The sequence below is a fragment of the Conger conger genome, chromosome 3, assembly GCF_963514075.1.
Source record: "Conger conger chromosome 3, fConCon1.1, whole genome shotgun sequence".
Classification (NCBI taxonomy): domain Eukaryota; kingdom Metazoa; phylum Chordata; class Actinopteri; order Anguilliformes; family Congridae; genus Conger; species Conger conger.
Window position 1 is genome coordinate 53,345,235 of NC_083762.1, and position 16,636 is coordinate 53,361,870.

At 39.0% G+C, this 16,636-nt stretch overlaps 1 protein-coding gene across 1 annotated transcript in view; it reads left to right on the top strand.

Annotated features, from left to right (window-relative positions):
• The window catches only part of oca2 (oculocutaneous albinism II), a 143,760-nt gene that overhangs the window by 46,314 nt on the left and 80,810 nt on the right, over positions 1-16,636 (top strand). The window contains exons 10-12 of the mRNA XM_061236206.1: positions 7,206-7,277; positions 7,680-7,745; positions 11,230-11,286. Coding sequence (XP_061092190.1) covers positions 7,206-7,277; positions 7,680-7,745; positions 11,230-11,286 — 195 coding nt within the window. The remainder of the gene's footprint in view (positions 1-7,205; positions 7,278-7,679; positions 7,746-11,229; positions 11,287-16,636) is intronic.

Consider the following 16,636-nt stretch of genomic DNA (forward strand, 5'->3'; position numbering starts at 1 on the left):
GTCTCTCTTTATTGTGTTGTTCCAATCATGACTATACATTCTGTGACCCACTTCCCTGACATTTGTTGCACTGAAATAAATATTACATGGGAGTAAAGGGGCTTTGCTCCCAGATTGAACTGCCTTGCTTATTGTAATCTTTCATTTTTAATGATGGATGTGGTACAACATGTATACAAGTCAATCCTTGCGGATTTGAATGCCACTGAGCAGACAGCACAAATGCACATTCCATTCTAAAAATGAACGCATTTCAGAACATCCCATATCTCCGCTGTATTCCTTTCCCGTCTGGCTGTGCCGCGTATGAATATGTCTCATTTTACCCCTGATGGGCCCGCTTTGGTCTCTCCATTGACGGAAGATCACGTGCACTCATGTGTTAGGGTAGCCAAGCATAAACGATGCTTGCAGGTCGGAAATAATGAGTGCGGAGGTGACAACAAGGAAAAACACATAGTAATTATGATATATGCAGCATAGCCTCCCTGTCAGATCGGCTTCTGATAGGGAGGATATAGTGTATATACCATAATTACTGTACGATGGGTTTTTCCTTGTTTTTACCTCCACACTCATTATCCTCCCTGTCAGACAGCCATCCATGTTTTTTCTGCTGTTATAGTGAAGTAGTAGTAGAGTAGTAGAGCAGCAGAAAAAAAGTGGAGGGCTGTCATGAGTCAAAGTGACCCTTTTCTGAGACTACTATAGCTGTCAAGTTACAGTATGTGGTTTAATGATTTTGTTTTAGTCTGAGAAGCACCCATAGGAATTTCCATATCAAACTGTCCAGTATATTATTTGTAAGACAGTGGCCTTCTTAAACAGAGATAATAAAACAGGGATTAGACAGATTTTTGTTCCAACCATTGTTGCAACTTTTGAATTGTAGCTGTTAATTGTCTTATCTAGACAATGTCAGGGATCGGACAGAGGGAACTCAGGGCAGGCTTTATTAACAAAGGGGAGATCCAATAACGCAATCCAAAAACAGGCAATGGTTGAGTTCCAGGCAGAAAGCTACATGCGGGGCAGGCAGAGTTCAAAAACTGAGGAGACAGACCAAACCAGCAAAGTACAAAAACAAAATCCAAACAGAGTCCAAAACCAGGCAGAGAATCCAAAAACCACAGAATCCAAAAACGGAGCAGAACCAGACAGAAAATAACAGGGCACGGGCACGGGCAGAACCGGGGTAGGGAACAGAATAACAGAAAGATGAACTAGAGAAACTGAAAAGGACAGGCTTAAATATACTACTGAATGAAACTGAAAACAGACTATGGTAAGCACAGTGGGTACAAATACACGGAAACGCTAAAGACTTAAACAAAAACAGATACAGAAAAAAATAGAACCTGACACTAAAATGTATTATGAGGGATATTTTCTCAAAGCCATCTAAAATAGGCTCTGCATGCTATGGGGAATAAGTATCCCATATTCACATCCTAGGACATTTAATCAGTCACATCAACGAATACTTGAATTTCCTGTTAAAGAAACTCCTTTTTTTACTTTAACTCTATATGATAGATCAGAGGATTCCTTGACAAGAAACATCTACGAGAGCCATAACAATTAATCGAACATCAGTCATCCAGAAAACCTCCAAATCTGGGCACCAGTGGCATCATAAAACATCACTAGTGCCCAGATTTGGAGGTTTTCTGGATGGCCGCTTTCAGAAAACTACAGGTTTTGTAACGGCTGCTTTAAACGGGTGTGACCTGTTGCTAGAATTCTCTCTCTCTTTTTTTTTACTTTGCTCAGCTGAGATGTGACACAACCAACTAATGTTACATTAGTCAATTAATGCAATTTTTTGTTACTACGACAGAGTTTCTGATTCTGATTGCTTCTTTGGATCATGGTAACTACAGACATTAACTTAAGATCCAGTTAAAATAATTATACCTTTAAATTATGAATGAAATTTCAAGTTACATTACATTATTGATTAAATTCCATAAATAACCGTGATCCTAAAGAGCAGACCCCTGCTCACTGAACACTTTTTTTTTTTCCTAACCTTAACTGAGCTGCAGCAGAGATCAGCACACACAGGGTGATCCCAGGGCTGAGACTCTCTGAGAATCCAAACCAGGGTGATTTTCTACTTTTTTACAGTCAAGAGTGCAATGGTGGAAGGTTTCTGCTTGTGTTGAAGGGAGGGTGAATTTCATGATTCCAAAGAATGGACATATTATTAAAGTTTGATTTTCTCCTAGCACACAGTTACCAACTCAGAACCTGCTGTCAGTCTGGTTACAACTGATGTGAGACAGCCAATATACCAAAGTGAATGCAAAACGCAGAAAAATTTCAGACAATGTGTACCTCAGGGTAATGGTCTTATGCTGCCTGTGCACTCTGCAATATCAGCTGTCTTTTACGATTGTTACGTCACATTGCGCGATGTAGCCCTGACAATATCTTGTCTTTCATCGTTGTCACACTTGTGTAATAACATCCAAGAATTCTATAATAAGGGCAGAGATTCCATCCTACGATTACAGTAGCTATGTCATTTGACATCCACGCGTAGAATTTGAGAATGGTGGAGCAAAAAGCTGTAGACTAATCGTGGTGTTTCTTGCTTAGAAAAAGCCATGGTTTCTTTTCTTGTTTTCCCTTTATTAGCTACATAATTACTGACGGGTATCTCAACTTTGGCTATTTATGCAGGATGTGAAGCGGTTTGAGAGCGGTAGCAAAAGCGATATTTTACTATCAAAGGTGACACTAGTAATAGTAACTGAATGAATTAATGTTAAAACAAAGTGTTTATTGTGTAAACATTTTTTATTTTTTATTTTACAATGCTCCTATTGGTTGTTCATTAGATGTCTGTGGTCGTAGCAGCTGTCACACTGCATAATTTTAGCCGTCATAAGCTCACGACCAAAGATTTCTTCTACAATTTAGACATTTTGTCTGCACCTGCAGAATCGTAGCAAAAATCGCACAGTGCTTACCCAGCTTAAGTGACCAAGCAAACAAGGTAGGAAGACAAAAGTAGCATAAACAATTACACCACGGCTGCCCGACCATGTTCCTGGTGATATATGGTTCCATAGGCTTTCATTTCAACTATAATTTGGCACACCTGATTCTACTAATTAGCAGCTCACTGAGAACTCTTGCTGTTGAATGAGGTGCATTGGGTTAGGGTTTCAGTGAAAACCTACATGATGTTAGATGTCTAGGAACAGAGATGGGCAGCCCTGAATTACACCTTTCAAGCTCCTTATAATAAAATACATTGAGCATTACATGAAGACATGTGACACTTTTTGCTGAAAAACAAAGAAGCCTTTCTTGACACTTTGACAGATGCATTTATTAATTCATGTGTTAGAAGCTGGGTGATGAGAAGCTTTCTGTATGTCTGCAGACTGCTCCTGTTCGGTCTTTTATGACCATTCTTGCTCTCAACTCAAAATTCACCCTTCTATTGCATTAGGTAAATGTATTTTTAAAAGCTGGTGTAGAAAAATAATAATACTAATAATATATAATGAGACCTAATTTACAGCTAGTTATTGGTTATTAACTTATGAAATTACTGTTAGGCTTGAATAATTACAATTAGCAATCAGCAAGTAACAAGTCCGGTAAATGATTATAATTGCTATAATTTGACTTTAAGTTATGTTTCAAACGACTCCCATTTCCCAAAAGATTTGTATTTCTGTAGCTTGTGAATTGTTCTGCTGCTAGCAGGTGCTGCTGTAGCACTGCTTTGCAGAATACTGATGTAGACCCTTCCGGAAAAAAACATCTCAAGCTAGGTTTTGAAACAGCTGCTAGCTGGTTGACCAGTTCAAACCAGCTGCATACTCAACATGGTTTTACCAGCTCAAGCTATGTTTTGAAACTGCTGGTAGCTGGTAATCTCAAGCTGGTCATATCTGGATTTTATACCAGGGCAGACAGCTCCTGCTGATGGCAGTTTGGTAGATGATTGCATGGTGGGCATTTTTTACCTTGCATGTATTTCAGTCCTTTGGGTCGAGAAGTCCAGCTTCAAGTCCAGACGCTAATGTCAACAAGGTTGAAGGCAAGTGAAAGCAGTTGCTTTCCTCTGCTTGTATGCCCACATTTCAAACTGACCTGGGTCAAATACATAATTGTTTTAGATTGAAATACTTTCCTATGCTTTACTGAGCTTGTCTGGTGTATTGATACTTATCAAATACACTCAACAAACCCCACCTTCTGGTCGTCTCTGCTGGCTCAATTCCACCAGGTGAGATCAATTGAGTGCAGAGAAGTATTTCAATATAAACAATTATGTATCAGACCCAGGTCTGGTTTCAGAGGAATGTTCCTCCAAGTTTGGACAGCATGCAAACTTGGGATTACATCACTATACTTTTTGAATTATAATTTACTTGCACTTGTAAATCACTTTGGATTAAAAGCGTCTGCCAAATGACAGAAATGTAAAAAAAAAATGTAAGCCCACAGAGGTACACTCACGACAGTGATGGATAGCAGTCAGAGGGCTATTGTCATTTGCTGGTAGCCAGTACTTGGTTTCCGATGCTTGCTGAGGTCTCCTTTGTCCCAGACCTCTTCTGTTTGATCGAGGGGAAAGCCTTGCAATGATCTTCCGCAATCGGCTTAAAATAAAAACTCAGTGATGCCTGTCACAGACATACTATAGATCAAGTCAAAATTCCTGAGGTAATTGAATTGTTTGGGGGTGGTGGAGGGGAAATTCGATTTTAATAGAAAATGTAAAATTATAATTTTGCCCAATTTCCCTTTAAAAATGACCTATTTCTCATCATTTTTGTTTAAAAATACATTTGGCCATCTCAGCCACTGAAAGTGAACACAGTTGCTTTCTTTGATAACATCAGATTTTCAGAGTTGGGTGTGTAAGCATTAGATTGGTCTTTGATGCATGATTCTCATGCCTGATGCAGAGGATAAACACTCCATGTAGTTGTTTAGGGCCACAGCCATCCCTGGACCACACAATTCAGGTTTTTAAAATGTGTTTTAGTGATTTATGTTGGGCCACTTTGGGGCCACAACATACTTCTTGTTTAAGGCCATATAAAACCTAGGGCCGAATATGGTGCAGAGAGGTACCAACAGGTTTAATTATTTCCCCCTCAGTATGGGATAAGTCAAACCTTGTAATCTTGTTTTTTATGCTCCTCATACCTACTGGCAAATATGGCAAAGGGTCATGGGTGATGTTTTGGTGATATTTTGCTGCCAGTGGTCCAGGGGCACTATTGAAGATCAATGACAATGAATTCAACAAAGTACCACACATACAGTAAAAAACAACAACCATGTTCTGCAATGGTCAGTCTCAAGATTTAAATCCCATGAAAAACCTGATCTGAAGAGGAGGGGATTCCAAGGATATCAATTATTCTGAAAAGTCCTGCATGGAGGAATGGAAGAGAACACCAGAGTTGTGACACTGAAAGGTAGCCACTATAAGGCTGAGAAAAGAAAAAACATGCAAAGGCCAAACCTTAGACTTACAAAAATCAACAGTTTGGAACATGATTAAGAGCACTGCTGAGCTCAGTAATCACAAAAGGCCTGGTAGGCGAAAGAAGACTTCTGCAGCTGATGAATGAATGATTCTCATCATAATGAAGAAAAACCCTGACAGATCAGAAAAACACTTCAGCAGACAGGGGTGGAGGTGTCAGTGACTAATGTCCGCAGAAGACTTTACAGAACAGAAATTCAGAAATTTGCTACAAGGTACAAACCACTAGTAAGCATCAGAAACAAAATGGCTAGGTTACAGCTTGCTTAGAAGTACCTAAATGAGCCTGCATAGTTCACAAGACCTTTTCCCAAACTTTGCTGGCTCCTTTCGGTATTTCTTAGCAAGCTGAACTCAAACAGATCTCAGAATATTTTAACCCAAATATTAGAAGAATCTAATCAAATGAAAGAAGAATAGTGTCCTGAATATTGGTGAAATGTCTAGTAATTGCACTGGGGTCAAAAAGCTTCAGGTATTCCAAGTAACGTATTTGGCCCAGATCGGAAAATGTCTCGTCAAGAGAGTGGGAAGATTGGAGATGCCATATCAATAGATTATAATCTCAGGTTCGACTGGGTTGAGTGCTCAATGAAATGATAGCATGGATAAAGTGAATAAGAGCTCTTGAAATGATTAGCAATGGGCAGCCAGTGGAGGGCACTGAGCCATGGAACAAGGTCAGAAGGATGGGGAAGAGACGACTCATGTGACAGAAATATATTTTAATTGAAAAGAGAGCCAGCCAAGCATCCTCAAGAAAGAACAGCCAGGAAAGAATGACAGTGATTTGGGGGAAATTACCATACTCAAGGCAAAGGTTTGTGTGTAATACTTTTTTAGATAGATATATAGATAGATCATTGCATTTACATAACACTTTTCCAGACACTCAAAGCGCTGTACAATGATGAGGGGGAAACCATCACCACCACCAATGTGTAGCACTGACCTGGATGATGCACGGCTACCATTTTGCACCAGTGCTTACCAAACACTAGCCTAGGTGGAATGGGATATAGAAATGTTTTTGTCAATTGAATCAGGGGAAGATTAGCTGGCAGGTTGAAAGAGCACCCTTCTATTGGTGAAGAGTATCATGGGATCTTTAATGACCAGAGTGAGTCAGAGCCTCTGTTTAAGGTCTTATCCTAAAGACGGCATCTCCTACTGCATTGGGGCTTTGGGGGTAGACCAGAGGTAAGATCACCCCCACAGGCCACATCACCACTTCCAGCAGTAACTTTCCCAGGAGGTCTCCCATCCAAGTACTAACCAAGCCCACACCCTAGCTGCATCCATTTGGCAAGAGCAGGGTTCATGATGGTATGGCTGCTGGCGAATATCCATAACATGGGCGCAAACATAACAGTGACCCAAAGGAGGGGGAAGTGCACACATAGCAAAATGGTTCATGGTAATTCAATTATATTTTCTGTGAGCCCAAAAAATGGTCAAATGAGTAAAATGTACTCTCTCAGAATGAATACTATATATTTTGCTGTGCAAGAAACTGTGAAATCTGAAGGGTAGGAAGTTGCTAAAACCATTATGCACAACATATTGTTGATAAGATTGATGGAAAAGTACACAGCACATCATACAGTCATTCAAGTGGTAGAATTGGAGGGCCAATCGACAATGTTGAGCTGTAACAATGTGAATCTTGTCTCCTTAGATTGTTCACCGGACTCTGGCTGCTATGCTGGGATCTCTGGCTGCGTTGGCTGCCCTGTCCATCATTGGTGATGTAAGATTGGACTTTTCTTCTCTCCGACCTGTAGGTATTTATCACGGCAGCTGGCTTGTTGCTTAGCAACCAGTGGAGTCTAACTGTGTTAGAAATGCATGTAAGAAAGAATGATTAAACCAAAGCCGCATCACAATATGCTATGAATTATGGGATGGCTCCAATATTGGTCTTGATTCAAATGGTAATGGGACTCTGAACTGAACAGCACTGATCAGGTGAACATATTCTTGATATATGATAGATGATAGATTAATAGGTCCCCAATTCAGTTAATCTAGTTTCTGTGAAAGTCCACACATGGCCATTTTACAACACCTCTAAGAGTGCTGTAATATCTGGATTAGCAGAGGCTACATGGTCCAATTAGTAACAGATGCTTGTCCTCTTTTGTTCCCGCAGAGGCCGAGTCTAATGACAGTTGTGGAGTGGATTGACTATGAAACACTGGCATTGTTGTTTGGCATGGTAATTACAACCTTTGAATTTAGGATTAAGCAAGTGGAACTCTGTTTGAACAAATCCCAGTGTAGCATATTTTGCTTTGTTTGAGGACATTTTGTGTAAAAAGAAAACCATTGATGCCTTTTTGGTAACTATTATTTAATTTTGCAGGAGGCTATTGTATTATTTCTTTGAACCCATAAACCTAACAAGCAGTGCAAGTGTTCACTTTAATCCATTCTTTCTTGTAGTCTTGCTGTACTCAAAACTGTTCTCCTTTGAGAAATGAAAAGAATAATCACTCTTGGGATATTGTGGTAGTCCTACTCATAACATTTTTTCACATAATTAGTAACTATATTTATCGCAAACCATAGTTTGCTAATTACTTGTATCCGCAGCATCTACATTTTAGAAAATAACAATGTTATTTCTGTCATTTTTGCCACTTCTGCAATATTCAATTACCCACACAGTTTTAAAATGGACTATTCTAGCTAATTGTGGAGCAGGAATTGAAGCAGTTATGAAGCAGACCCATTATTTAGACCACTATTTTATTAAATAAATGGGAGTAAAGGCAGGGAGAATGTTTTTACACAGGTCTCTTTTTAGTTCTATCACAGACTCTCCAGTCTCACTTTTTACATTATATTACATTAATGGCATTTGGCAGACGCTCTTATCCAGAGTGACGTACAGTTGAGTAGACTAAGCAGGAGACAATCCTCCCTTGGAGAAAGACAGCGTTAATGGCCTTGCTCACGGGCCCAACGGCTGCACGTCATGTACCTGAACCACTATGCTACAGTTGCCCCACTTTAGCTGCTTGTTGTTAGCTAGCCTTCTCAGTTACTTCTATAGATCTAATCAGCCATGTTTCCTTTAACTATATACTTGTAATTAATATAATTAATACCAAGTATTCATATGAAGAATGGTGGTGAAGAATTACATTTACATCCCATTACAAAAATAAGTTTGAGGATTTCTCATATTTTTCTGTGCGAGTTGGACACTACTGGCTGTTATATGAATCATCAGTAAAGCCTCTATTTAGAAGGTCATAAAAACCCCATACAGGAAGCCCCCTATAAAAAGTATTGGTTTTCTTGTTTATGCTCATAGTTATTAGGACAGCAAATGAATAATAGAACATACATGTAAAAAAACATCTCCTGATTAGTTTGATGATGCTAAATAATGAAGTAGGTAGGTATCCTAAGGGATGACAGAAGAAGAATCACTGAGTTTCCATCTTGCACGCCGCAATAATTAATGACAGAGACCTGTGGAATTGTTTAGACTACAACACCAAGGCTGTGACAATGCAAAGGAAAGCGGTTTTGACTTTTGTTTCTGAAAATCAGAAATTTTACGTTTTAGCTTGCATATATTTAGCAAAATATGTATATTTATCTTTCAATGCAGGCATGTACACTCAGTGAGCAATTTATTAGGTAGACCTGTACATCAGCTGGTTAATACAAATATTTCATGCACACATGGTCAAGATGTTCAGCAACTTGGAATGATTGTTGGTGCCAGACAGGGTTTTTTCAGTATATCAGAAACTGCTAATCTCCTGTGACTTTCACACACAACAGTCTCTAGTTTGCAAAGAATGGTGAAAAAACAAAAAACATCCAGTGAGGAAAAACTGTTAATGAGAGAGGTCAGAGGAGAATGGCCAGACTGGTCGAAGATGACAGTAACAAAATAACCACATAATCCAACTGAACATATGACACATCAAACCTCTAAGTGGAATAGCTACAGCAGGAGAAGTCTAAAATATAAGTCTAATAAATACCTAATAAAGTGTTCACTGAGTCTATAGCTGGTTCTTTTCTAGCTGTTTGTTATTGTTAATATTAAAAAAGCTAAAATATCAAAAATGCTAACTGTGCTTTAGCTTGTCTAATGAAAATCCAAGGGCAATAATGTTGTAAAACCCCACGCTATCCCAACGACGGAATTTAGCGACGGCTGAAGGTATCAGCGTGCTCGTTCTTCTGGTGTTGCTGAAAGAATACTAATAGGGTTAAAAATTAGTGACCCCTATGCAGACAGTCTAGATCAGCCAATAAACAAACCACGATACAAAGGCAGTAGTACCACTCTGCCTTCCGCACTTTACTGGACCGGGCTGACCCAGAATCTCCACGATAGGGCCAATAAATACACCTTCGTTTATCTGACTCCATTTTAGAATAATAATTTAGATTAGTTATCCACATTTAGTGGATGTCATATTTATAATTTTGACTAAATCGCTATAGGAATCCTGCACTGAGATTTACTCTCCGAACAGTCCTCTGCTGGTACCACCGCATGTCACATCGCGCGTAATGTGCACATCTCACAAACTGACTAGCTATCTGTAGTCATCAGAGGTCGCAGGAATAGCTACTCTTGGGTATATCTGTTTACAGCCTAGGGACCCAAGCAGACCAACCTAGCTACGGCTGTGCTCGACATGAATGAACTACCATGCGGAGGCGAGGGATTTACCAACATAGGTCTACGGGTGCTATACGCTGTGATACATTAAGGGGAAATAATCATCCTCCCTAGACCAGTTTGAGGGGGTAAACCACGCATTCCCTGTATAACTTTGAGTGTCAGTAAGCGAAACCAAACAGATCAAGTTTTAACAATTTATTTTACCAGGCAGGTTACATACACGTAATTACATACTAGTTCCAAATCAAAAATCATTACAACGGAAACCAAATTACGGAGTCTTAAAAGTCATACCTGGTAATAAAAGCTACATACGGGAGTCTGGCTACAGACACCCTGTACGTAGAAATTACGTGCACTGTGTGCACGGGAGGCTGATCGCATTCTCCCAGATTGCTTAGTTTGCTGTCCTTAAATCCAAAATCTGACCTTTGATGTTAACCCTAAAAATGGGTCACCCATCTGTAATTTGGAGCCACGCCTCCCCAGGAAGCACAGGGGGGTTGAGGCACATGGCTTTCACTGGGGCAGAGCTCCACACAGCTTCTCCTGGTTGGTTATGATGTACAGGGTTTGCTGTTGCAGAAATAAAACCATTGCACCAGTCGCACTGAAACAATCAGAATAATACCAAACATGAATATTATCTAAACTGACTTTGTCATGAAACATCCAATGCTGTACACATCATTTAGTGACTGAGTAAAGAGGGAGAGAGCAATGAAGGGGGGTTCAGGAGAAGGTCAGGGCCTAACAGGCCGTGCCCTCTGAAACCTTCCCGTGCCGTAAAGGATGTTGCCCCGTCGTAACGAGTTTTACGGCTGGAGGCCTGAGTCTTCCCCCACAGGCTCCTGCCCGTATGGGTGCGGAGATAGTGGGGGTTAATGGTGCATGCTCCTGAGTTAAATTACTTTACAGCCACATATTCCACAATACCAGAGGAAGCCAGCAAGCTGACCAGCCCTGAGTGATAATGCCAGATTTCCAGCCTTACATGTGATTACAGATGTAATGATAACTTTGTCCCCATTGCTTCTTTCAGATGATTTTGGTGGCCATATTTTCAGAAACTGGATTCTTTGATTACTGTGCAGTAAAGGTGAGCATGTAATATTTCACTTCACATCAACAAGTTACTGAATGCATGCTCTGCCAGAGCTTTTCAAATGGGGAGGCTGTAAGGTTGTGCTCTGTTCACAATGCCAATTGACCATAATTATGTACAGCAATCATCCAAGACATGCAGAAATGATGTGAGCAGGGGTCACTGATATCGTTGTCCCCATTCATAGTGCTTGTTAATGGGGCTGTTGTTGTATTTATGTCCCCTGGTCTGTGGTACAAGGAAGGGAATGCGTTAAAAAAGGCTGCTGTAAAACATGACTCCTCCACTCAACACCAGAAAGGATCGTAAAAAATATTTCTCTTCAAATTGATGGTGGGATATCGACGGTTGCAAAATTAAATTTGCGGGGAAGGTTCCTCCTGGCATAATGAAAGCAGATAAATCACACCATGTACACTTGATGTAATGAAAGGGATGGAGGGCATACTTTTGTCTTGTGGTGGCTCAGGAACATGGAGCCCTCTGGTGACTTGATCGTGCCTAATGCCTCACAAAGCTGGGCTGTGAACTGGGGTGGCGTAAGAGACATTTTCAGTATTCTAAAGATATTATAAAACACTCTGTCCTTCAAATACTGTAATGCTTGGACCTATGGAGTTCAAGGGGATTTCAAAAGTTCATGAATTTTAAGCGGGAATTCAACAAGGGGATGCTGGAGAAATGGGAAAATCTGAAATAGCTTTGTGTTGTCACAGATAATGGAAAGGCTATCTGCATACATTTCAATAGCCCACACAGCCAGATTCTCAGTGAAAATGTTGTGTCCCATAGTCAGGAGCAGTCCTTTCAGTCATACTACTGGGACCATGGACAAACTGGCTTATTTTGTTAATAGAGTAGTTTAAGTGCAGAGATAAGCTGAACATACCAAACAGAAAAGATAGCATCCCTATGGGAAAAGCAGCACATTTCATGAATGGTTAAGAGCTACATGGGCTCTGAATTATTAGCCCTGTTGATAAAAATAAAGAAAACAGACTGTATATACTAAACCAGAAAATAATCAATATGTTATATTCAAAGATATAGGAAAACTATAATTTTATTTCAATACATTTATTCTCATTTTTCAATGTTTTTCAAGTAATCTCATTTTTCTGAAAACCATAGGTGTCAAAATTATTGGCAGCCCAAACAATTATTGAAAATAAAATAAAAAGTGAAATTTTATATTGTGTCATTCCATCACATCCTGTTTCGCAAGAGTATAAAAATGAGGTACGGTACCAGGAATGCAAAATCCCTTGTATATAACATGGTCATAAGAAGTTTATAACACCTTGAAAAGCAGTAAATAAACAGTCATAACCATTTATGTTAATGAGTACAAGTACAAGGTGGGTTACATCACTCATGGTGCAGCAGGTGACTTTGAAGTGACATAAATAATTGCACATGCGATTTGTGGTTACTGTCAACATCTATGTAGTGCTCATAAACATGGTATGTACAGTTGTGTTCAAATAAATAGCAGTGCATTAAAAAAAGTGAATAAACTGCTAATATTTTTTAATAGCTTTTAGTTCAATATTTCAAATGTAGTGGAAATATTACACATTAAATTACAAATCAAAGCATTAGCAAATTTTATCAAGTCTGAGTTATTCTTTTACAGGAAGCAAAGAAAATTAATATTAATCTGTTTAAAAAAATGGCAGTGTCAACATTTTTCTCTTCAAACTCTCTTCAAACTGTATAAGAAGACATTTTTCAAGATTTAACGTCACTTTAAATTACTGTACTTACTAATATTTAGTTGCATAACCATGTTTTTTTCAACCTAGAAACAGGTATTTCAGGCGAAGATGAACAAACTACATTCCACAATTCCTGTGACTTTTTGGGTTTTGCTTCAGAAACTGCATTTTTAATGTCACCCCACAAGTTTTCAATGGGGTTGAGGTCGGGGGATTGAGCAGGCCACTCCATCACCTCAATCCTTTTTGTCTGGAACCAAGATGTTGTTCACTGACTCGTGTGTTTGGGGGCATTTCCTCTTCGGCATACGGCAACAAAATACTTATAAGTATTTTGATATATTCAAACTGATCCATGATCCCTGGTATACAAACCCAACACTGTAGTATGAAAAACATCACCATTCCATGATTTTAATGCCACCATGCTTCACTGTCTTCATAGTGTACTGTGGCTTGAAGTCATTACCCAGGAGTCGTCTGACGTACTGTCAATGACCACTAGACCAATCGATGTCTTCCTTGACAAATTTTAACCGATTCTGCACATGCCCTTTTTTTAACAATGGTGCTTTACAGGGGCTTCTTGCTGATAGATTAGCTTCAATCAAATGTCTTCTGACTGCAACAGCTCTTACAGGTAATTGTAGATCAATCTTTCTGGAGCTGATGAATGGCTGAATCTTTGCCATTCTGACTATTATTCAATCCATTTTGCTTGTTTTCTTCCGCTTGTTTCACGTTTTTGTTGCCATTTTAAAGCATTTGAGATCATTTTAGCTGAGCATCCTATAGTTTGCTGCACTTCTTTATACGTTTTGCCCTCTCCAATCAACTTTTTAATCAAATGACGTTGTTCTTCCGAACAATGTTTGGAATGGCCCATTTTACTCAGCAATATAGGAAATATATTTTATCACAATGTATGAAACATTTGCTTCCCTTATTCCTTAATAAAGGACAATTAATGACACTTGTTTTTTCACAGAATTAATGAATTCTCTAATTAAACTCTACACTGCTATTATTTTGAACACGACCCTTGAATGGCAATGAACGAGTCAATTACTCAGAACAAGCAGCATGCATGTCATGACAGTTGGGTCTGTTGTTTTTCTATTACACTACTACATTTACAAGTAAATTATTTACCATGCAGAAATATCACTACTACTAATAACAACAGTGGTTCATCAGGTTACTGATGTTGTACTGCTATATTCTTGAACACAACTATACATCTTTGGTTACCCATGATTCTTGCAGGTTCATTGCAAATGAGAAAACAATGCAAAAGATTTTTTATGTTATCAGATGGCATTGTGATAAACCAATTACCTAAATATCATTTATAATTTTGATAATTGCATTTGCTCACATTTTAGTCAATTGAAATTTGTAAGTGTTGTATGTCCTCTGTAAGTTTAGAAATGTTATGCTATTAAATTAGAAATCATTTGCTGTTGAAAATGTTTTGATTACGAATCTGTTTGAACCAGCGGGGGTGAACTGAGATTTTTTACATTATTTCATTCTGTCCACAGTCTGTTTTATTTTTTTCTGTTTAGCATGGTTTTTTGGTTAATCAAAGACCAGCAATTCCTCCTGGTTTTGCAATTCTTCATTGGGATGCATGGAGTTGGACATCAGGTTAACTTCAGACTGTGGCCCAGTTATAACTGCTTAATACATTATTAATAACTGTATTATACATCATTAAAAATGCATTGTGCATGGTTACTCAATATTAATACATGGAGCCAAGGGTTGGCAGTGTAGGAAGTGAACACCATATAAGGTTGCAACATGCATTTTTAAGCATATTTAAATGTATATACACAATACTAATCGGTAACCTTGTGTATAATTTATAAATCTGAAAATCCCGGATTCAATCAGAAATGTTTTTTTTAAGAAGTACACAATTTTTATTAATGCTTTATTTGGAATTAAAGAATGGAAAATATTTAAAAGCCTGAGACAGTCAACAAGTAGACTTTATGAATATGAAATAACCTCACTTAGTCTACAGGTCTGAGCAGATCTCACAGAAGGGACTTTGACACAAGAACAGTTTATCCTAATACCCATATTTATTGTGTTTCCCACAGAATCCATTTAAAAGCATTTTAGCTACATACAGAATTTCTACACTGATGCATTGAATGACACTATTGATAAATGCAGTGGTCCTGCGGAAATGTTGAGGGCAGAAGTGTATTTGAAATATGTGAAATAAATGTATTCTTTTTTATTTGTTGCACTCCAACAAAGGAAAATAATATGTGCCCCTCTGGCAAGTTTTGAATTGCACATTTGAAAGGATATGACAGAGTTCCATAAAGAACTAAAAAGAGTTCCTCTATGGAGACAAGCCAAAGAACCTACTCAGCAAACAAACATCAAACATTTATTATCGCTGAGGGAAAACATAAGTGCCCCCTAGCTTCAGTAACTGGAAAAACCTCCCAGCAAAAATAAATCCTTATGCTACCTCTATGCGTCTACAGGACCTTGATCAAGTCTGCTTAGCTCAATGTAATTTTGTGAGGATAAAACAAATCTCTATGAGCAAGTCTTATTTGTCTTCATCTCCCTCAGTGATCCCTCTTGTCCAATTTGATTCACTCAAAGGTTAATGCAATGAGATTTTCTTCTCTGTCAGAGTACACCTAACTAAAATTAAATGGAAAAAAATATTCCCAAAGCTCATTATCATCCTGATGAAGCTACAGTCTGTCAAAATGTTTAGGTGGTCTTTTTTAATCTACATGGACATGCCAAATTAATAAAGGCGATTTTAACTATTAGTGGTTTTCCACCGTCTGTTTACCTGAGAGTTTGATGTGAAGGTCTGGCCAATCAGTAGTCCAGGAGAAAAGAAAACCAGGGCTGGATTTGGATTTGAGGGCAGGAGTTGATGATCCCTACTTTAAAGTGGCAGCAGGGTAGCCTAGTGTTAGGGCAGGGGTGCCCAATCAGAGGGGTATGCAGGTTTTCACTCCAATCACTACAGCAGCCGATTCCGCCAATTTGTTTCCTCCTCTCTGCTTGAAAGTGTGTTCGTGAAATCAGTTGGTGTTTTTGAAATGAAAACCTGTATATGTTCAGCCCTCCATGGCACATGATTGGGCACCCCTGTGGCAGGGTATTGTAAAGGGATGAAAAAAGAACCCTGTTTAACCCAAAAACAAATAAAAGATTAAATAACATTTTTTTTAAAGGGTTGTGACATAGACAGGGAGGAGAGGTGAGGGATAGAAGCCATGCCAGAGTCTTGGTTCTGGAAGCTGGTTTAGCCATCTTCAGTGTCTACAAAAAGGAGAGCATGCAACAAGTGAGTGGGTCTTGGAGCACCAAAGCCCCCAACTGAAAAACCGAAGGCCTTTTTTTGAGCGGCAGCCAATTATCCAAACATGTTTCAGCTGTCCCTTTAGCTCTGAGATAATTGGCTGCCTGATTTAATAATAGGTCCTTTTGCAGAGCTCTCCAGACTTGGAGTGCGTGTGCTGGATTGCCTCCTGGGCCCACTGGCACTGTTCCTGGTGCTAATGCTGCATTCACGTCCTATCAGAATTACCGTAATGACCACCTTCCGCCTGGGGAAAACAGTTCACGTCATGTTC